This window comes from Lontra canadensis, unplaced genomic scaffold (assembly GCF_010015895.1).
Source record: "Lontra canadensis isolate GAN:19392208 unplaced genomic scaffold, GSC_riverotter_1.0 scaffold61, whole genome shotgun sequence".
In the NCBI taxonomy this organism is placed as follows: domain Eukaryota; kingdom Metazoa; phylum Chordata; class Mammalia; order Carnivora; family Mustelidae; genus Lontra; species Lontra canadensis.
Genome location: NW_022631055.1, coordinates 8,638,401 through 8,660,352, shown reverse-complemented (window position 1 = coordinate 8,660,352; position 21,952 = coordinate 8,638,401). Strand labels below are relative to the sequence as shown.

At 33.1% G+C, this 21,952-nt stretch overlaps 1 protein-coding gene across 5 annotated transcripts in view; it reads right to left on the bottom strand.

Annotated features, from left to right (window-relative positions):
- The window catches only part of TSGA10 (testis specific 10), a 131,133-nt gene that overhangs the window by 82,542 nt on the left and 26,639 nt on the right, over positions 1–21,952 (bottom strand). For 4 of the 5 annotated variants that reach the window (XR_004385049.1, XM_032877857.1, XM_032877859.1 and 1 more), the window contains exons 4-9: positions 16,026–16,091; positions 14,851–15,018; positions 14,297–14,452; positions 10,230–10,400; positions 10,063–10,140; positions 8,995–9,146 (exon numbers count right to left, since the gene is read on the bottom strand). Coding sequence is in view for 4 of the 5 variants with exons in the window: in XM_032877857.1 (XP_032733748.1) it covers positions 8,995–9,146; positions 10,063–10,140; positions 10,230–10,400; positions 14,297–14,452; positions 14,851–14,901 (608 nt within the window). In the remaining variant the exon portion in view is untranslated. The remainder of the gene's footprint in view (positions 1–8,994; positions 9,147–10,062; positions 10,141–10,229; positions 10,401–14,296; positions 14,453–14,850; positions 15,019–16,025; positions 16,092–21,952) is intronic. The other variant, XM_032877858.1, reaches the window with a different exon arrangement.

The following is a 21,952-nucleotide window of genomic DNA, read 5'->3' as shown; positions in this document are numbered from 1 at the left end:
GAGATACAGGAATCCAGATATGTGTGCTGAACGGCGCTCACGACTCAATTTCTAGTGTGTGTTCACACTAGACAGGACAAAACATAATTTTCTTATCAACTGACAAAACAGAAAACAGGAACAACAATATTTTAACTATATTCAATGTAGTTGGATTATGTAGCTTATAATTAGATTATCTGTAATTCCTTGCCTTTTGTACATGTATATAATATGAATATATTATAAAGTATAAGATACTGATTTATAAAAAATAAACTGACAGCTGACTTCTCAGCAGAAATAATGTACATCTAAGATAGTAGAAAGATATTATCAAAGTATTAAAATAAAAATAATTCCCAACTTTTAGAATTCTCTACCTAGCAAAAATATCCTTCAATATCAGCAAGGTTACAACAGGGGTGGTGAGAAATGCTCGGCTTTTGAGTATATTTTGAAGACAAAACAAACTGCATTGGATATGGATATATGAAGCCACAAATTATTCAGGGTTTCAGGCCAAGAATTGCATGAACAGACTTCCCAGACTAAGCTGGGAAGATTGAAAAAGCAGATTTATGTGTGTTGGAGGGTGAATGAAGGGTAGTGGGTAACAGAACTCAGGTTTGAAATGTTAAGTTTGAAATGTATGTTAGACATTCCAGAGATGAAAAAGAAGATGAAAAGGAGGTGGCTGGACATTCAAGTCCTGAGTTCAAGAAAAAAGTTCATGCTACAGATATACATTTGAGAGTCAAGAGTAAATACATGAGACTGGATGAGGGATAAGTACACATACAAGAAAAGAAGTGGTCTAAGGACTGGGCTGAGGAACACTCCAACATTTGCAGATTATGGAGATGAGGAGGAACTAGCAGAAGAGCCTTAGAAGGACATCCAAAGAGATGAAAAGAAAATCAAATGAGCATGGTACCTCAGAAGACAAATACGGAAAGTATTTAAAGAAACGGAGAAAAAAGCACAACTGAACATCTTTATCAAATGTTGTTGATAGGTCAAATAAAATGAAGACTGAGGACTGACTACTGAATTGAGTAACATGAAAGTAAATATTACCTGGAAAAAAAGTTTTCATGAAATGGTAGGAGAAAAGGCAGATTACAGCAGGTTTAAAAGAGAAAGAAATGTAAGACACTGGAGCCAGAAGTTTAGACAACTCTTTCAATAAAATCCCTGTAAATAAGATAAAAAATTTAGTACAAATATGTAATTAACAAAAAGACAATCAAAAAGGTAAGTGAAAACTCATTATGTTTTTGGATACTTAAAATCACACTAATAAATAACTAATAGTTCAATTAAGAAGTAATGATGAAAATTAGAAAATATTTTATAAAAAGTACATAACAAAGCTTGTAAAATACATTCAAGTAAGTATTTTGAGGGAAACTTATGGCCTTAAATGTCTATATGAGAAAAAAAGCCTGAAAAGTAATAATATAAGCATTCATCTAAAGAAATTAGAAAAAAAATAAAAATAAATCTAAAGAAAATATAAGGAAATAATAAAGAACAAAACTTAATGAGGATCACCAAAGCAAAATGGTGGTTCTTTGAAAAGACTAATAACAACACACTAAAAAAGAAGAAATCACTATAGATTCTATAGACATTAAAATGTTCATAGGATATTATAAATAACATTATCCTAAAAATGTTTTAAAATTTAAAGAAAATGAACAAATACCTTAAGAATATATATTGAATGGCATAAGAAGAAATTTCTAATTGTTCTTTTACCCATTAAACAAATAAAATTAAAACTTCCCTCAAAATAAATAAATAAAAGTCAGACCCAAATGGCTTCATTGGTTAAGTTTTAAAACTTCAATATTATGTCAACTCTTCCAGGTAATGAAAGAAGACTAAATGAATTGAGATTATTATAAGATTTACATGACACTGACACCAAAATCTGATTTTAAGAAGCCCCAAGAAGGGTACATCATTGGCCAATCCCAATTATAAAAATAAATGTAAATATCTTAAATAAAGCATTAACTGACACCAGAAATCTATAACAAGTATAACATACTCTGACTGATTTGACAAAACACATTTATTCCTGAAAAAAAAAATAAAATCTCAGTAATATAGGAATAAAGGAAACTTCTTCAACCTGAAAGAATACATCTACGAAAAACACATAGCCAACATCATACTAACTGTTGAGAATCTAAATGCTTCCCCTTTTTGTGGAACAAGACAAGGATGTCCATTTCATCATTTCTATTCAACATTGTACTGGATGTTCCAGCCAATGCAATAAGGCAAGAAATTGAGGGGCGAGGGGAGGGAGCATGCAGACTGAACACGTAAAACTGTCTTTATCTGCAGATGACCTGATTGTCTACATAGAAAATTAAATGGATTCTACAAAAAGGCTACCAAAACTAAAAGGTAAATTTAGCAAAGTTGTAAAATACCAGGTAAATATATAAAAATCAATTGTAGGACTTCTGGTTTTAACCCTGAGAAGAGCTTAGTAACTGTCATTTCCATTGTTACAACAACAAAAGAAATGAACAAAATGAAACTCAAAAACTTTCTGTGACACATTAGAATAGTGAATTACAGAGTAAACTGCCAATTCAAAATCTGAAAAGAATAACCAAGATCTGCTCATCTGAAGCAGAAACCACTGGAATCACAAATGGTTAAGAGCTTAAAAAATAATTTTGTCACATTGCTGGAGGCTGAGTTTGCACTTATATGAGATGGAGAAGCTCTTAGAGGCCACAGTTTTAGAGGGATCTCTATATTTCAGTGTTTACCTCCAGGAACTCCACTAAGTTCTCACATTAAAGATCTGAGAAAGATCCCCTATAACTCTCACAAGGGGGAGTAATTGTTGTGAAATATGCTCAGAGCATGCTCCATAATAAAGGCTTACTCATCAAATAAAAGGACTTTATCATAGCCTTATCCCAGCTCTAACAGGACATTTCTCCCACTCTACCTTCTCTAGCCTTCTTGTCCCACAAAAGTAGATTAAAAAAAAATAAAAGTTATACCAATGGAAAAACACTTGTAAACATCATAGCTCAAAGACACAGGTCCACCAAGACTAAAATTTAAGTACAAGAGTAGAGAACAAGTTCCCTCCTCTCACCTAATTACCACAATAACAGGGCTCCATGATAATCACAGTGACTCACAACCAAAAGAGCTGCAAGATGCATGCTCTCACTGAGGAAGAGCACCCAGGGAAGCCTAAAGTCAAAAGGAGAAACAACAATCAGGACAGCAAGAATCTGGTATCTCTGGCACCTGCATCTACAACAGACCTTGAACATAGCTCAATTGCCAGCCAAATTAACATAAACATTCACACTAAAGGCTTATTTACTTCAGTTAACACCCAATAAAATATGCGTGACTTCAATGAAAAAATTATAAGTAATGCCAAAAGTTAAGCAAAAACACAATGGAAGGATAAAACCAGAGTCAGATATAGCACAGACACAGGAATTCTCAGACAGGATATTTTAAATAACTATGACTAATTGGCTAAGGGCACTAATGGGAAAAGTAGACAATATGCAGTAATGGGGAGGGTGGGTAACATAAACATAGAAATGGAAACTGAGAGAAACGAAAGGAAATGCTAGAAAGCAAAATACAGTGACAAAAATAAAGAATGCCTTTGATGGGCTCATCAGTAGACTGGGCACAGTCAAGCCTAAATCACTGAGCTTAAAGACAGGTCAATAAAAACTTCCCAAACTGCAATGAAAAATGCAAAGAGAAAAACAAAAATAAAACAGAACAGAATATCTAAGAACTGTAAGTATAATTCAATACCAAAAGAAGAAAAAAGAGCATAAGAACTATCTGAAGTAATTATAAAATAAAAATAAGTCATGGGGATGAAAAGTACAGTATAGGGAATATAGTCAATAATAGTGTAATAACTGTACCATGATCCATAGTAACCACACTTATTGTGGTGAACATTTCATAATGTATATAGTTGTCAATCACTATGTTCCACACTTAGAAAAATATATATGTCAACTATACTTCAATTTTTAAAATATTTTAAGTAATAAGCGCCTAGAACTTTGCAAAGTTAATGCACAGTATCTATAGGCATGGAACTATAAAACAATGATGAGAGAAATCAAAGATCTAAAAAAATGGAGAAATAGTCCATGTTCATGGATTGAAACATTCCATATCAAGATGTCCATTCTCCCCAACCTGATCTACAGATTCAATGCAAATACAATTACGATTTCAGACAGCTATTTTATAGATATTTATTTTAGAATCAGAGGTACTGATTCTAAATTTTATGTGGGAAGGCAAAAGACCAAGAATTGCCAATATACAATTAGAGAGAAAGTTGGAGGATTCACACTACCTAGTTTCAAGACTTACTATATAGTTATAGAAATCAAGACAGCATGGTTTGGCAAAAGAATGAATAAAACAGATCAATGGAATAGAATGAAGATCCCAAAAATAGGCCCCCACAAATATAAGTAATTGCTCTTTGACAGAGGAACAAAGACAATACTGAAAGGGCAGTCTTTCAACAAATGGTGCTGAAACAATTTTAAGACATCCATATGCAAATTTTTTAGAAAGATTTTACATCCTTCACAGAATTAATTCAACACAGATCATTGAACTTAAGCATAAAATGAAAAACTACACAACTTCTAGAAGAAAACATAGGAGAAAAATATGTACACTTGGGTTTGGTAATGAGTTTTCAAATACAACACCAAAAACACAACCATGAAAGTAAAAGTTGAACTTTATCAAAATTTAAAATTTATGCTCTGCAAAAGATACCATTAAGAGAATGAAAAGACAAGGCACAGATAGGGTGAATATATCTGCAAATGACCTGATAACATGTATCCAAAATATTAAAAGAATTCTCAAAATTCAACAATAAGTAAAAAAAAAAACTGAAAAATGGGCAAAGTATCTAAACAGATACCTTACCGAAGAAAATATAAAGATGGCAAGTAACAATATGAAAAGATGCTCCATATCCTTTGTCATTAGCAAACTGCAAATTAAAACAATGAAATATTGCTACATACCTGTTATAATGGCTAAAATAAAAAAATGTGACAATACCAAATAGTAACATGGATATGGAGCAACAGAAATTCTCATTCATTGCCGGTGGAAAAGCAAAATAGTACAGTCACTTTGAAAGAGTTGGCCACTTTCTTATAAAGCTAAATATAGTTTCAATCTATGATTTAGCAATTGTGCTCCTAGGTATTTACTGACCTGATCTGAAAACCTATGTCCATACAAAAACCTGCACATGAAAGATTACACCAGCTTTATTCATAATTACCAAAAACTGGAAGCAACCAAGATGTCTTTCAATAGGTGCACGGATAAACACACTACAGTATATACATATGATAAATTATTACTCGGTGACAAGAAATAAGCTATCCAGGTATGAAAAAAACATGAATGAACCTAAGATGCATATTGCTAAGTGAAAGAAGCTGGCCTGAAAAGGTTATATACTGTGTGATTTCGATTATATGACATTCTGGAAAAGGCAAACATTTCCTCAGCCGGATGATAAAGGTCAAAATCAACAGTAATAAATCCTATGGACAGTACATACCCATAATACCCTAGATATATACCCTAAAATGGCATTTTACCTCTATGACCTCTCTCTCAAAAACAAATTACCCAGTCTAATCATGACAAAAACAGCAGACAAACCCCAACTGAGAGACATTCTACAAAATACCTGATCAGTATTCCTCCAAACTGTCAAGGTCATCAAAAACAAGGAAAGTCTGAAACTGTCATAGCCAAGAGAAGCCTAAGGAAACATGACAACTAAATGTAATGTAGTGTTCTGGATGGGATCCTGGAACAGAAAAAGGACATCAGGGGAAAACTAAGGAAATATGAATAAAGTACGGACTTCAGTTAATAATGTATCAAATAATTCATTAATTCTAACAAATGTATTAATGTAAGATGTTAATAAGATAGTAAATTGGGTCTGAGGTATGTAGGAACTCTACCTTCTTCATAATTGCTCTGTTAATCTAAAACTGTTGTAAAATACAAAGTTTACTTTTAAAAACAACTATATTTTCTTTTTTTTATCATTTTTTAAAATTTATTTTCAACATAACAGTATTCATTGTTTTTGTACCACACCCAGTGCTCCATGCAATCCGTGCCCTCTCTAATACTCACCACCTGGTTCCCCCAACCTCCCACCCCCCCACCTCTTCCAACCCTTCAGATTGTTTTCCAGAGTCCATATTATACTATATTTTCATATACAAACAATAACCAATCAGAAAATGAAATTTTAAGATTCCATTTACAACAGCATCAAAAAACATAGGAAATACTCATATAAATCTGAAAAAAGTAGTACAGGACCTATATATTAAACACAACAAAACATTGCTGAGGGAAATTAAAGATCTAAACAATGAAGAGATATACTGTGTTTATGAGGGGGAACATGTGAAATTCTTTAGATGTCATCTTCCCCAATTCTAATCAAATTCCCAAGCAGTTTTTTTTTTTTTATAAACTGTGAAAATGATTCTTAAATTAAAATAAAATGCAAAGGAATTAGAATAGCCAAAACTATTTAGAGAAAGAACAAATTTGGAGATTAACATTACCTAATTTGAAGACTTAAAAAAAAAACCCAAAAACAAAGTAATCAGGCAGATTATACCGGGATTAAGATATATAAATAGATCCATCAAATAAAACTGACCATCAAGAAAAGAGCTATACATATATGGATAACTGACCTTCTATAAAGCACAAAAACAAGAAAGGATAGTTTTTCAACAAATTATGGAACAACTGGATATCCCTATGCAAAAAAAGGTGAACTTTGACTTGTACCTTGACTGTATATGAAAACTTTGACATGAATAGCAGAATTAAATGTTGAGAACTATAAAATTGCTAGAAGAAAACACAAAACAAAAATCTCAGTGACCTTACATTTGACAATGATATCTTTAAAAGAGTACATGAAGCCGGATATAATTTTTAAAAAATCAATAAATTTCACTTAATCAAAATGAAAAACATTTGCTCTTTAAAAGACAATTGCTATAAATGTAAGCCAGAGTGGGAGAAAATATTTGTAAAATAAAATTTAAAAAATAATAATAATAATAATGAATTTATGTACATAAGCACATGCTCAGATGCTCAAAAGCATCAGTTATTAGGGAAGGTGAATTAAAACCATAAAACATACCTATTAGAATGGTTAAGATTAAAAAAACAATGCATACCAAGTGTCGATGAGGCTACACAACACCTGCAACACTCATATACCACTGGTACAAATGTAAAATAAAATAGTACAACCACTTCGGAAAAATCTAATAGTTTCTTCAAAATTAAACATATATCCATCACATAACTCAGTCACTCTACTCTTAGGTATTCACCCAAGAAAAATAAAAGCTTATGTCTATACAAAGACTCATATAAGAATGTACATAAATGTTTTGTTATAGGCCCAAACTGGAAACAACCAAACTGTTCATATATTCACATATGGAATACTACTCAGGAACAAAAAGGAATAAACTATTGATTATATAACAAGGATAAATTTCAAAATAATTATGCTGAGGGAAAGCAGCCCACTAAAAATATATATATATACTGTAGGATTTCATTTATAAAACATTTTAGAAAACCCAAACAAATCTCTAGGACAGAAAGCAAATCAGTGGTTGTCTAGGGATTGGCAGGATAGTTGAAAGGTTACAGAGGGGCATGAGGAAACTTTTGGGAGCTATGGGTAGGGACACTATCTTGATTGTGCCGATATACTTACGAAGCTGAGCACTAAATATGTGCAGTTTACTGTATGTATGCCAACTAGATTCTAATAATACTGCTAAAAGAAAACAAATTATGCAAAAATCTTCTAAAATATTATACACCTATCTGATAGAATTTTTTAGTAAACTACTAAAATGCTTTCCAGGAATTTCTAATGACATGGACAATGCTTATCATATACAATTAAGTGAAATTGGCCAAATATATAACCTAATAGAATGACATCAATTACATAGAAAGCTTACATAACACAGATGGAAATATTCCTGGTTAGAAATAGATCTATATTAATAATAGCTTTCACTGAGTTATGAAATCATGGATGATTTACATTTTCTTTACACTTTTCTCTATTCTCCAAGGTTTTTGTTGTGTTGTTGTCTTATTTTATTATTATTTTTATTTTACCTGAGCCTGTAATATCCTTTTAAACAGGAAGTTTTAAAAAATTTAATGAAGGGAAAAAATTTGAGTCATTATCTGTCCTGACAAATCATTTCAACATACACACCACAGACCCCTGAATGATCAAAGAGGGGAATCTGGGAACTCTTATGTGAACCAAGTTATTATCTGTAGACTTAATATTTCATACTCATATGAACTACTATTTTTCAAAGGTTCACTGATGCACTATAATTCAACATTACTGAATTTGTAGAGCTTTATCTTTCGTATCAACAGACACTAAAACTGCTAACATGGTCTTCAAAAACTTATTCCCTTATATTTATTGCCTACTGTAGGTTGCTTTAATTGGAATTTCTTCTGCTACCATACCAGTATGTAGGAAGGGCTAAGAACCTACTTGGCATTCAATTAAAAGAAGTTCCATTACATTTTCCTACGTACTCAAATGCCAAAGTCAAATATGCTCTGTACCCAGAAGGACGTTGTGAAAGGTACTTCAGTTAAACATTAGGCTTTCTGCAAATGTAAGATGATTACTAGAAGTCTGATTGCTAGTTAAGTATGCCATTACTAGTCTGTAAGTGATCTTTGGGATATCAATTAATGTATGCTGAGACTTCTACAACTCCTTCATAATAATCCTCTCAGAAATTAAAGTCAACAAATAACTTAATTATCATTATAAAATACTCTACAAAAAGCAGATCTAGTAGTTATAGTAAACTAAAAGTAATTTACCTCAAAGAATTATTCTCTGCCTTTTGTCTGCCAAGTTCACTTTCAGTATCCATTGCCTTTCTTGCTAGTGATTTCATTTCTTTTTCCACAGTGGTTATGGTTTCCTTCATCAAAGTCATATTTGACATTTGCTCCATACGTTCATCATCAAGCTATGCAAGTAGAACGACAAGGTTACTGCCACCACCAACAAAATCTTCCTAAAGAGACATCCTTTCTGTGCAAACTGTGGCATATGACAAGATTTACACCAGGAGATGATCAGATTAGACCTGAATGTTGTGGGAGGCTATATGGGCAAGGTATTTTGGAATAGGAACAAGAACAAACCACTGCACAATCTGTGCATAGAGCCTATCACACTACATGTATCTACATTTTCAATATGGTTCATTTTGACTGTAGTATATATATCTTATTTGCAAAAGGATTTATTGTTCAACATTAATAAGTTATACATATAAAGTAGAATTATGAAAAAATATTTTTTCTCTCCTAAATAACGCTTTTTATTCTCATTATAACAACACAGATGAATGTATAAATATATTCAATTAAATTTGATAACAGAACTCAAAGTGTTTATATAGTCATAACATCTCAAATTCATAGCATCTAGAATTCTTGATTAGTAAAAAGGTGATGCTTCACATTTAAATTCAGTTTAAATATATTCTTCTCATTAATTTTCATGTCATAATAATTTCTTCTACCTTATCTACACTTTAGATAGAATAAGCCAGTTTCTCCGTATCTGGCAATGTTATGTTTAATGAAAGACAGAGATGAGAAAGCTGCTAAAATCCCACAGATGTATTCCTAATGGATTTTTTTTTTTAAAGAACACATTTTGCAACCTAAAAGAAAAAAGACTTTACTTACATTTTTTGGAAGGACATAAACAATGAAAAAGTGATAATTTATACTACACATACTACCTTAAATGTTTTAGGATTATTAACACTATCTCAGAAAAATAAAAGAACTTCTCTGAACATAGAAAAAAACAAAGAAAATGGGGAAGCTATTGACAGTTTATAGCTGAAAACAAAAGTGATTTTTCTTTACATTATGAACTGTACACTCCAGCTCTTCTATCCTTTGTTCCAAATGAGCCTTCTCATTAAATGCTGTCTCTTGGGCAATCTGTTTAAAAAACAAAAACAAAACAAAATGTTTTCAGTGTTGCTACACGGTGTTTCACAAATGGTCATACTGATAAAATTCATCCAAACCTTTAGCCTTTCCCTCAGGCTATCTCGTTCTGTGGTCATTCTTCGTAAATCAGTGAAGGCCACATCTCTTTCAGTCTCCACCCGGCGGAGGATGGCATGTGCTGTTGTTGATTTAGGAGACTTACAGTTTTTCATCATTTCTCTTCGAAGTCGGGCAATTTCTTCCTGTGCCTATTATTTAAATACACAGACTTCTATTTAACAAGTTTTAGAACAGACATAAATACAGCAATCTTATATCCAGCTAGTTAAAATACAAACCATTTATAAAAATGCATGCAACGGGATAATGTTTTTTTAATGAGTTTATATAAAGGCAAATGATGTCCAAAAATGCAAGTGAATGTATAAAAATAAAAGTCTGGTTTATAATATCTTTGCCAAAAATTTTTAAATTAATTTGGAGGAAGTCAATATAAGAGAGAATGTTTTACTAATGTTTCGTGATATAAATTTGAATTCAGCAAAATTCTGGTAAAATACTATTTTAATAAATATTACAGTGTTCCTATCTTTCTCTAATAAACATATATGCCATTTCCATGTCCTGGCTACTTCTATCCTGACAGAAGTCTCATCAATCCTTACTGACAACCCAATATACTCTCTCATACTTGTTCAACCATCCTCAGGTCCTAAAGCTATTCCACACCTACAGATGATTTCATATCCTACTGGACTCCTTAAAAGTCCCTGATCTTTCTTAATTTTGATCACTACCTATTCAGCTGGCCTACAAGTCTCAGAGGAAGATATATTACTTTCTAATTTCCATAGCAAAACTTTGGCCAGAATCCTGGATCTCATCTCCTAAAATGCCTAAAATGCTTTCTAAGATAATCCTGACTCAATTAGAGTTGACCCTTGAAAAACATGGGTTTGAACTTAAACACATACTTCTTCAACAAATACAGTATAGTATTGTAAAAGTATTTTCTCCTCCTCATGATTTTCTTACCAACATTTTCTCTTCTCTAGCTCATTTTATTGGAAGAATAAGTGTACAATACATACATAAGGAATGTGTTAATTGACTATGTTATCAGCAAGCTTCTGGTCAACAGTAGGTTAGTTGCAATTAAATTTGGGGGAGTCAAAAGTCATACAAAGATTTTCAACCATGGGACGCCTGGGTGGCTCAGTTGGTTAAGCAGCTGCCTTTGGCTCAGGTCATGATCCCAGTGTTCTGCGTTCAAGTCCCACACAGGGCTCGTTGCTTGGCAGGGAGCCTGCTTCTCCCTCTGCCTCTGCCTGCCACTCTGCCTGCCTGTGCACCCTCTCTCTCTCTCTCTGACAAATAAATAAATAAAATCTTAAAAAAAAAACAAACAGATTTTCAACTGTGCAGGAGGGTTGGCACCCCTAGTTCCACCTTGTTCAAGACTCAGCTGTATAATTATTTCCTCTCACTTTGAATACCACCCTCTCCACTGGCTCTCCCCTCCCTCTACCACAACACATGGCTCCCATATCTTAAAAAACTGTCATTTAACCTTGCTGCCCCATTTACCATCCCATATCTCTTTTGCATTAGACATATATATATATTTTTTTTTGCACTATGGTTTGTACCCATTTGCCTGTTCCTCAGCACCTACCATCCCACCCCAGTGTAAACTACTTGGCTCCTATACCTATCTCTTTGCAGAATTTCAAATAATGACCTCACCAAATGGCCTTTTCTCAGTTCCCATTTTTAATATTTGGCAACATTTGACATTATCTTCAACACCCTATTTTAGACTCATTCCTTCCTTGAGCTTAATATTTTTCTACTTTAGTTTCCTATCTTCTTATTCTTTTAAATATTCCCATACTAATTGGAAAAAAAAATCCCAACATTTCATCTGTTCCTCTATAGCTTTCCCATTCAGAGACCTCATCCACTCTGAAGGCCACAAAGTCACCTCTAAGAAGATGAATTCCCCATCTACATATTCAGTTCTTACCTCTCTCCCCACTGTAGTCCCACATTCTCTTCTGCCTAAATGCAATTACCACCTGATTGTATGACCATCATCTTACTCCATCTGTCTGAAAATAATACATCTTTTCCCTCAAATCACAAATGGCTTCACTATTTCTTTTTCTACTACCAAAATTCTTCAGTCATTCAAAAAAGAATTTCAGTGAGGTCCATTTATCCCTCCTTTTTGCTAAAATCAAATCTTGTCAAGGCTTCTGTTACAGTATCTATTGCATCTCTCCCTATCCTTACTTCCACTGATAGCATGCTAGTTTAGTTCTTAATGCCTCATGCATGGACTGCTTTCACAGCCTTCTAAAGAATCCACAATTTCCCCTTCCTCCAATTCTCTTGAAAGAAAAATTGTTATAAAAAGGTAACACAAAAAGATTATGAAACAGATAATATAAAATTGTTAACAGGTTTAAATTGTAAAAATGGGGCATTGGTCATTTCTTCTGTCCTAAAAAAGCAAAGCAAAGCAAAACAAAACAAAACAAAAAACAGACTGCCCATTGCTTATAAAGCAAAGTATAAACCCCTTATAAAGCCCATTAAACAGCCTCTACATGTACTTCAGAAGTTGGCAAACTACATGTAGTTCACAAGCCAAATCCAGCCTGCCTCCTGTTTTTGTAAGTCTGTAAGTTGAGAATGTTTCTTACACTTTTAAAAAATGATCAAAAAAACAAACAGATTTCATAATATGTATCATAAGTAAAAATAATATGAAATTCAAATTTCCATGTTCAAAAGTAAAGTTATATTATAACACAGCTAAACTCATTCATTTGTTAATTGTCTATAGCCTACTTTCACACCACAACAGAGTTGAATAGCTGTGAAACTGTGTGGCCTGCAGAGCCCAAGATACTTATTTTCTGGCATTCACAGAAAAGGTTTGCAGACCCCTTCTCTAGGTTCTAGTTCAATTTACCTCTCAAGCCTTAGCTCCTCCTTACTCCAATGGCATATAGCTTTTAGTCTAATCTTAACCCGATCCATTTATCTACTGATTTTCCTGCCTTTATCATTTGCCTCTCACTATTCCTTTGGTCTGGAATGTTCCTTACCCCTTTCAGGATAATAGGAACTCCTTTCTTCCTTTAGGACTCAAATTCCATATCATCTAGCAAAGATTTCCTTAATCACAACAACTAAAAATACCCACTTCTTTTGTTACAACATCTTCTGGACTACTTATACTTAAGTAATAAAAAATACATATAAGACTATACTTTATACTATACTATACTTTATCTCCCCAAGTAGACTGTGAACATAGAAAACAGTGTTGGTATTTTATCATTTTTTTCTATCTCTTAGAGTGGCAAGCTCAGAACCCCGCATACAGTAGTGATAATTTTTTTTTTAAGATTTTATTTATTTGATAGAGACACAGTGAGAGGGAACACAAGCAGGAGGAGTGGGAGAGGGAGAAGCAGGCCTCCTGCAGAGCAGGGAGCCAGATGCTGGGCTCCATCTCAGGTCCCTGGGATCATGACCTGAGCCAAAGGCAGATGCTTAACCGACTGAGCTACCCAAGCACCCCTGATAGTGATAATTCTCAATAAAATTTGATATTTTTAAAAGAAATTGTTAGTGATTTATGAGGTTTAATATTTGTTGAGTAAATAAGCTAAATGATTATAAGGGCTATATATATAACTAAGCTAAAAATGGGTATAAACTATAAACTGATTTTACTCTCCTAAATTAAGAAAATTATAGGCATTTCCTAAAGTGATTGATATCAAAGTAATGTTAGCATTTTCTAACCCCAAATCTCAAGTTTACCTTGAACTCACCATTTCCTGTCATTTAACAATTTCTTCATTTCTCATGCCAAAAATCAGACTATTTCTATACATGTATATGATCTTTTTTGGATATAAGGAAAAACGTGTATATTTGTGTTTGTACACATACACTTACTGTATCGTAAATACATTACATTTCATTAAGAATACCTTAAGAACAAAGTAATTCCCAAATGTTAGGTTAATTTGATTGGCAGATTTAAGCATTCTTATAGAACTTAAAAAATTACATATCTCAAAAATTGAATATCATTAGATATGTTATTTATAAATAAATTTACCTGTTCATAAAGAAGAAAGGTCTTGTCTCTCTCAGATGTAAGAACCTTGACATTACCCTGAATTTCTGCCAAATGACGCTCATATTTTTCCAGCATGCATTTTAGTTCTTCACGGTCTCTTGTTGTCTTCAAAAGCTCTACATCACAGTTTGTACCCTATGATTATTATATAAGAAATCTGAAATTCTTCTTTGACACGTGGCTCTAAAAAAACAGCACTACACAATCTCTACTCAATCAAACATGACGATACAATGAAAAGAAATGATTTAAAAAAAAAAAAAAGTTTAAAAAAATCACTTCTCTTTTAAACAGCTTCGTCCCAAACTGGTCCACATTTATCTGATTACCTCCCAACTACTACCAATACTGGGGATACAGAACCAAATTCAATGGTCCACTGTGCCATGAAAGAGATCTCTGTCTTCCCAATTCTTGGATATATCAATTCATGCCAAATCAAAATGAATTGTTTGCATATTAGGTAAATCAAAGAATAAAAGTCAGTGTTTGAGCAACAAACTCCAAAATATTTGTAAGTTTCCAAAACCTACCCGGGAAGATGGAGATGGGCGTCTTGGACTTTTAGATCTACTTCTGATCATCTTTCTCAAATTTTGAGCTTCACTCTTGTAGTAATCTCTGTCTGCTTCTAAAGTCTTGACAAAGGAATCAAGTCTGGAAGGAGATTTATTTTGTGCTTTTTCAGACTCTAAAATTATCTTGCCAAGGAGGAAAAAATTAGGTTATTATTTTAAGCTACACTATAGCATCATTTTCTATATGAAAATTGAATAAACAGGATCCTTAAAAATAATAAACTTGGTATTTTAGAAGATAATTCATCAGTACTCTTTAAAAAGCAGTTAGCTGCCTTCTTTTTCTAGCATTTGTGAATGTTCTATATTTTTATTTAACTGAAAGAACCCTTAAATTTACTCAATAATTTTAAGGAAAAATGGTAAAGAAATTTCGGGGACAGAAATGCACACAGATCTAGTCGTAAGTCCTAGAAATTGAATTAATTTGCTTAGGAAACTTGTATGCTAATATTAAAGCTTCTGTTTACAGCATCTAAGTTTTGTTCAATAATTGTTCAATGAATGAATAAATTAAATGAATGCTGGATATTTTATACTTGTATACACTTTCAAGTACATTCTCATTTACCTTAATGTATTTAAAAGCATTTTTTCTTTTACAATCTTTATTTTACCAATACTTTATTGGGAGAAAATTACCGATATGCTTTCAGAGAGGGTGTTCCAAATATTTTAAATGATAACATTAAACAGTCTAAAAGGAGTTTTCATTTCACATTGTTAGAAAAAGAAAACTCACTACTCTGAATTAACTTACAACATCTGATTTAATATTTATTACTAAGAGGGATAAAAGTTAATGTGTAAACAAATGCATCTTATATTTTGAGAATTAAATTAATCATGGTCATCATTTTAAATCAAGTAACAGCTAAGGGTACTAATAAAACCAACCAAAGTTCTCTCCACCTCTGGGAAAGAAAGGCCTAACGATGAAATGGAGCGAGAACAGCAATGCTCTTACAGATGGGAAGCGCCCCTGTGCACCAAGCAGAGTGCTGATTTTAGAAAGCAGACATTTTTTAATGTTCACAAAATGCAGGAGAACTAAAACACATACACCATTTTTCACAGTCTAACAGAATAAAAATGACTCCGCAACTTAAATGTGTATAAAATGTACTTACAGATCTAAGCCTTTTTATTGTATCTTCCAATACTATTATATTATTTTGTTGGCAAATGAGTTCAATCTGAAAAATAAGCCAGAAAAAAAAGGTTATTTAGATTAAAAATATTTAAACAGATTAAAAAGAGAACACCAAAAAAGGAAGGCACTTGAAACAGGTACTGGCAAGGATGTGGACCAAAAGGAATTTTTATGTTGGTGGGAATGCAAACTGGTGCAGACATTGCAGAAAGAGTATGGTGGTTTCCAAAAAATTAAAATTAGAATTACCTTATGATCTAATAATCACACTACTGGGTATTTACCCAAAAAATATAAAAACACTAATTCAAAGGGATACAAGAACCCGTCTGTTCACTGCAGTATTATTTACAATAGCCAAATTATGGAAACAGCTCAAGTGTCCATTGATAAATGAATGGATAAAGATGTGGTTATATATACATACATACACACACACACACACACACACACACACACACACACACACAAATGGAATATTATTCAGCCATAAAAAGAATGAAGTCTTGCAATTTGCAATGACACAGATGGAGTTCTAGAGTATAATGCTAAGCAAAAAAAGTCAGAGAAAGACAAATACCATATGATCTCACTCATATGTGGAATTTAAGAAACAAAATAAATGAGCTAAGTGGAAAAAAAGAGAGAGAGAAAAACCAAGAAACAGACTCTTAACCATAGAGAACAAACTGTTACCAGAGTGGGAGGGTGGATGAGGTAGGTGAAAGAGGGGATGGAGATTAAATAGTACACTTACCATGATGAAAAAATAAAATTAAATTAAAAACTAAAAAAGGGAAGCCACTTAAAAATAAAATCATGTAGTGAATAATTTACAAAAGAAATGGTAATCTAGCCTTTCTGTTCACCTGCCTTTGGATGATAAAAGAACATAGAATGAAATATAGCAGTTCCTTTCCATTAACCCAAGTTTGTTATGAAATAGTAATTGGTTATATTTTACCAAATTACTCCCTACAAACTGCAATAAAATGTCAATACTAATTAAAATTCTGAAGATGATAATAGGGAAGAGATAAAAGAATGAGCAGGATAAAAGTATTCCCAAATCACCAAAGTCAGAGTGACTGCTTTCTCTTCTGAACTCTTTTAATAGTTTAGTTCAATCAAACCTATAAAATACTTTTTGTATCAGTTTTAGGACATTGAACATACCCGGTCTTACAGTATAGCTACCCGTAGTCATGTAGTTAGTATATGACTAGATTCTATGTCTCTAGAAGACAGTGACTATGTTTTCATGCAAAGATTTATTTGATATAATCTATGCTATAAATGCATATTAGTTTAATAAACTTATTTTTCAATTCATAAACCATCCACTCATTATTCTAAACTGTTTCCTGCTATATTTTAAATTTAACTTTTCTGGAATTATTGCTCCTCATTTGTTATTTAGACCCAAATTCTTTTCTAAGATTTCTCTGAAAGTCATATCTTTTGTAATCCATGAAATACTAAGGGGCAATGGTATGAAACAAAACTTATGTATAGTTTGGATAAGCTTATACAGTTTTGGATAGGGAATTTTCAACGCTTTAACTTACACTATTATGTAGATGCCAAAAAAACTGGATCTATATTAAATTATGTATAAAGGTGCCCACATTAAATTAGGTATAAAAACTCACACTGCCAAAAATTTTATCTGACATATTGTTGTAAAAAGGAAATTTATACACACATATCATAGATACAGATGGAACATAACCAGTAATATGTACACTCAGCAAGATAAGATTACGTCTAATTATAGTAAGATGTGATTTTCTTCATTATACTCCTCTATATGAAATTAAATTTTTATGATAAACATGTATTACTATTACAGACATAAAAAAACATAATGCTGTGAATTCTGGAACACTGAAAAGAAATTTAAAAAATAAATAAAAAATTAAAAAACCAAAAACATAATGCTGATTCTACTCTGAAAAACAAAATTATAACTAGCCCAAATGAAAAGATGTTAACCCAGTGTTTTCATTTATCTGACAAACGATTAATGAGGACCTACTATGTACCTGACATTGTGTTATATGCTGGGAATAGCAGTGAATAAAATAGACAAAAACCTCTGCCTTCCATCTGCATCCCAATGTTTACAGCAGCAATGTCCACAGTAGGAAAATTATGGAAAGAGCCCAGATGTTCATCAACAGATGAATGGATAAAGATGTGGTATATATAAACAACAGAATATTACTCAGCCATCAAAAAACTGAAATCTTGCCATTTGCAACAACATGGATGGAACTAGAGGGTACTATGCTAAGTGAAATAAGTCAATCAGAGAATGACAGTTGTCTTTTGATTTCACTCATGTGTGGAATTTAAGAAACAAAACAGAGGAGCATAGAGGAAGTGAGGGAAAAATAAAATAAGATGTAATCAGAGAGGAAGACAAACCATAAGAGACTCTTAACCATACGAAACAAACTGAGGGTTGCTGAAGGGGAGGAGTATCAGGGTGATGGGCATTAATGAGGGCATGTGATATAATGAGTACTGGGTTATATAACACTGTTGAGTCACTGAACTCTACCTCTGAAACTAATAATACACTCTATGTTATTAAGTGAATTTAAATTAAAAAAAAGAAAAAGAAAACCTCTGCCCTCATGGAACTTATATTCTAGCTGAAAAGAAAAGAAAAAGCTAACAGGTGAAATATATATCAGACAGTTACTGTCTTATTAAAAAAAATACATAATGAGCATTCACATCTGTTCTAAGCAACTGAGATAAAAAAAATAAACAAAGATCCCTACCTTTGTGGACCTTACATTCCATCTGGACAGACAATGAAAAATAAACCTAACAAATAAATTATATAGTACATTAGGGTAAAAAAAAAAAAGGAGAGTTAAGGATATTGGGAGTGTTTATGAAGGAATAGGTTGGAATTTTAAATAGGGTTATCAATTAAGTCCTCTTTGAAAGGAGACCTGTGAACAAGGAGAAAGGGGGTCTTCCTGGTTCAATTTTGGAAGTTTATAGTTCCGAGAGCTGGAGCAAACAATCCTAAAATTTATATGGAATCAGAATAGACCCAGAATTGCTAAGGAAATGTTGAAAAAGAAAAACAAAACTTGGGGCATCATGCTGCCTGATTTCAAGCTTTACTACAAAGCTGTGATCACCAAGACAGGATGGTACTGGCACAAAAACAGACACATAGACCAGTAGAACAGAGTAGAGAGCCCAGATATGGACCCTCAACTCTACAGTCAAATAATCTTCGACAAAGCAGGAAAAAATATCCAGTGGAAAAAAGACAATCTCTTTAATAAATGGTGCTGGGAAAATTGGACAGCTATATGTAGAAGAATGAAACTCAACCATTCTCTTATACCTTATACAAAGATAAACTTGAAATGGATATAAAAGACCTCAATGTGAGGCAGGAATCCATCAGAATCCTAGAGGAGAACATAGTAACCTCTTCGATATAAGCCACAGCAACTTATTTCAAGATATGTCTCCAAAGGCAAAAGAAACAAAAGCAAAAATGAATTTTTGGGACTTTGCCAAGATCAGAAGCTTCTGCACAGCAAAGGAAAGAGTCAACAAAACAAAGAGACAACCCACAGAATGGGAGAAGATATTCGCAAATGACAGTACAGACAAAAAGCTGATATCCAGAATCTATAAAGAACTCCTCAAACTTGACACACACAAAACAGATAATCATGTAAAAAAATGGGCAGAAGACATGAACAGACATTTCTCCAATGAAGACATACAAATGGCTACCAGACACATGAAAAAATGTTCATCATCACTAGCCATCAGGGAGATTCAAATCAAAACCACATTGAGATACCACCTTACACCAGTTAGAATGGCCAAAAATAACAAGACAGTAAATAATGTGTGTTGGAGAGGATGTGGAGAAAGGGGAACCCTCTTACACTGTTGGTGGGAATGCAAGTTGGTACAGCCACTTTGGAAAACAGTGTGGAGATTCCTTGAGAAATTAAAAATAGAGCTTCCCTATGACCCTGCAATTGCACTACTGGGTATTTACCCCAAAGATATAGATGTAGTGAAAAGAAGGGCCATCTGTACCCCAATGGCCACAATCACCAATCTGTGGAAAGAACCAAGATGCCCTTCAACGGACGAATGGATAAGGAAGATGTGGTCCATATATACTATGGAGTATTATGCCTCCATCAGAAAGGATGAATACCCAACTTTTGTATCAACACAGATGGGACTGGAAGAGATTATGCTGAGTGAAATAAGTCAAGCAGAGAGAGCTAATTATCATATGGTTTCACTTATTTGTGGAGCATAAGGAATAACACGGAGTACATGGGGAGATGGAGAAGAGAAGGCAGTTGGGGGAAATTGGAAGGGGAGATGAACCATGAGAGACTATGGACTCTGAAAAACAATCTGAGGGTTTTGAAGGGGTGGGGGGTGAGAGGTTGGGTGAGTCTGGTGGTGGGTATTATGGAGGGGATGTATTGCATGGAACACTGGGTGTGGTACATAAACAATGAATTCTGGTACACTGTAAAGAAATTTAAAAAAAAGATTATTATATTTAAAAAGAGAGAGAGAGAGAGAGAAAGGAGATCAACTATATAAAAATCTGAAAGAACATTCCAGGCAGAAGATACAATAAAAGCAAATGCCCTAAGGTAAAAGAATGTCAGCTAAATTCCAAGGAATAGTAAGGAGCTAGTGTGGCTGGAGTAGAGTGTGCATAGGGAAAAGTAGTTGGAAAGTACTACAGAGTAAAATAAAGCAGGGAAGGAAGAGGGGGAATCAGCATGAGGGGAGGAAGAACTTAAATAGCCTTACACTTTATCTTTCAATGGTAAATTTTGAAATATTTTTGATTAATGAAACAAATACCAATGTAACAATGACAAGAGCTATCAAAGATCCAGTCCAAGAATAGCCCTTATGTTAATTAAAATATAAATTGTATGAAGAAACTAGTAATGGTAAAATCGCAATTCTGCTTATTTCAAAAATTTATGTTGAATCAGCTGAGAAACACTGTATTATTAAAATATGAATGATTAAAAAAAACCTCAAAATGAGAAGATAAAAGCAGGCATATAATTCTGGTGGTTTTAAAATACATTCATAAATTTTGATATTCCTTACTTCAAATGATGGAGCTTAATTCCCTTCCCCTTAAGTGTGGCATATACTTAGTAACTCACTTCTAGTGAACAGGATATGATGGTTTGTAACTTTTGAGACAATCATAACAGGCATTGCAGATTCCTCCTTTCTGCCTATCTTGGATGACTGGCTCAGGGGAAGCAAGCCGATATAAAACTATCCAACAACCTTAAAGGAGGTGCACCTGTCAAGGAACTGAAGCTTCCCACCAAAAGCCAACAGTCATCTGAGTATGTTATCTAAAAGCAAACCCTCCAGTACCCATCAAGCCATGACTACAGACTGGCAACCATTTGATTACAATTTCCTGAGAAACGGTAAACCAAAACTACCCAGCTAACTAAGCTATACTTGAAACTATGAGAAACAAATGTTTGTTATCTGAGGCCACTAACATTTAGGAGTAATTTGTTACACATAAATAGAAAATAAAATAGTAAATATTCAATACATTTTAATGTAATAAATGATGGAAGAAGTCATTCTCTTGACCTTTAAAAATATGACTAAAAGTAAACTCTTGCAAATAAATACACTTAATATTATCTACCTCAATTCCAGACAAACTGACTTAACCTCAAACTCTACCTCTCTAGAGCATAAGCCCAAAGAGTACAGGAACACAAATATTCTTTCTCAACTCTCAAATCAGAAATTCTGTTTCAAGCTTCATCCCACAAATCAGACAAGGAATCTCTCCCCAGTAATTGGATACCTAAACTACATACCCAATGA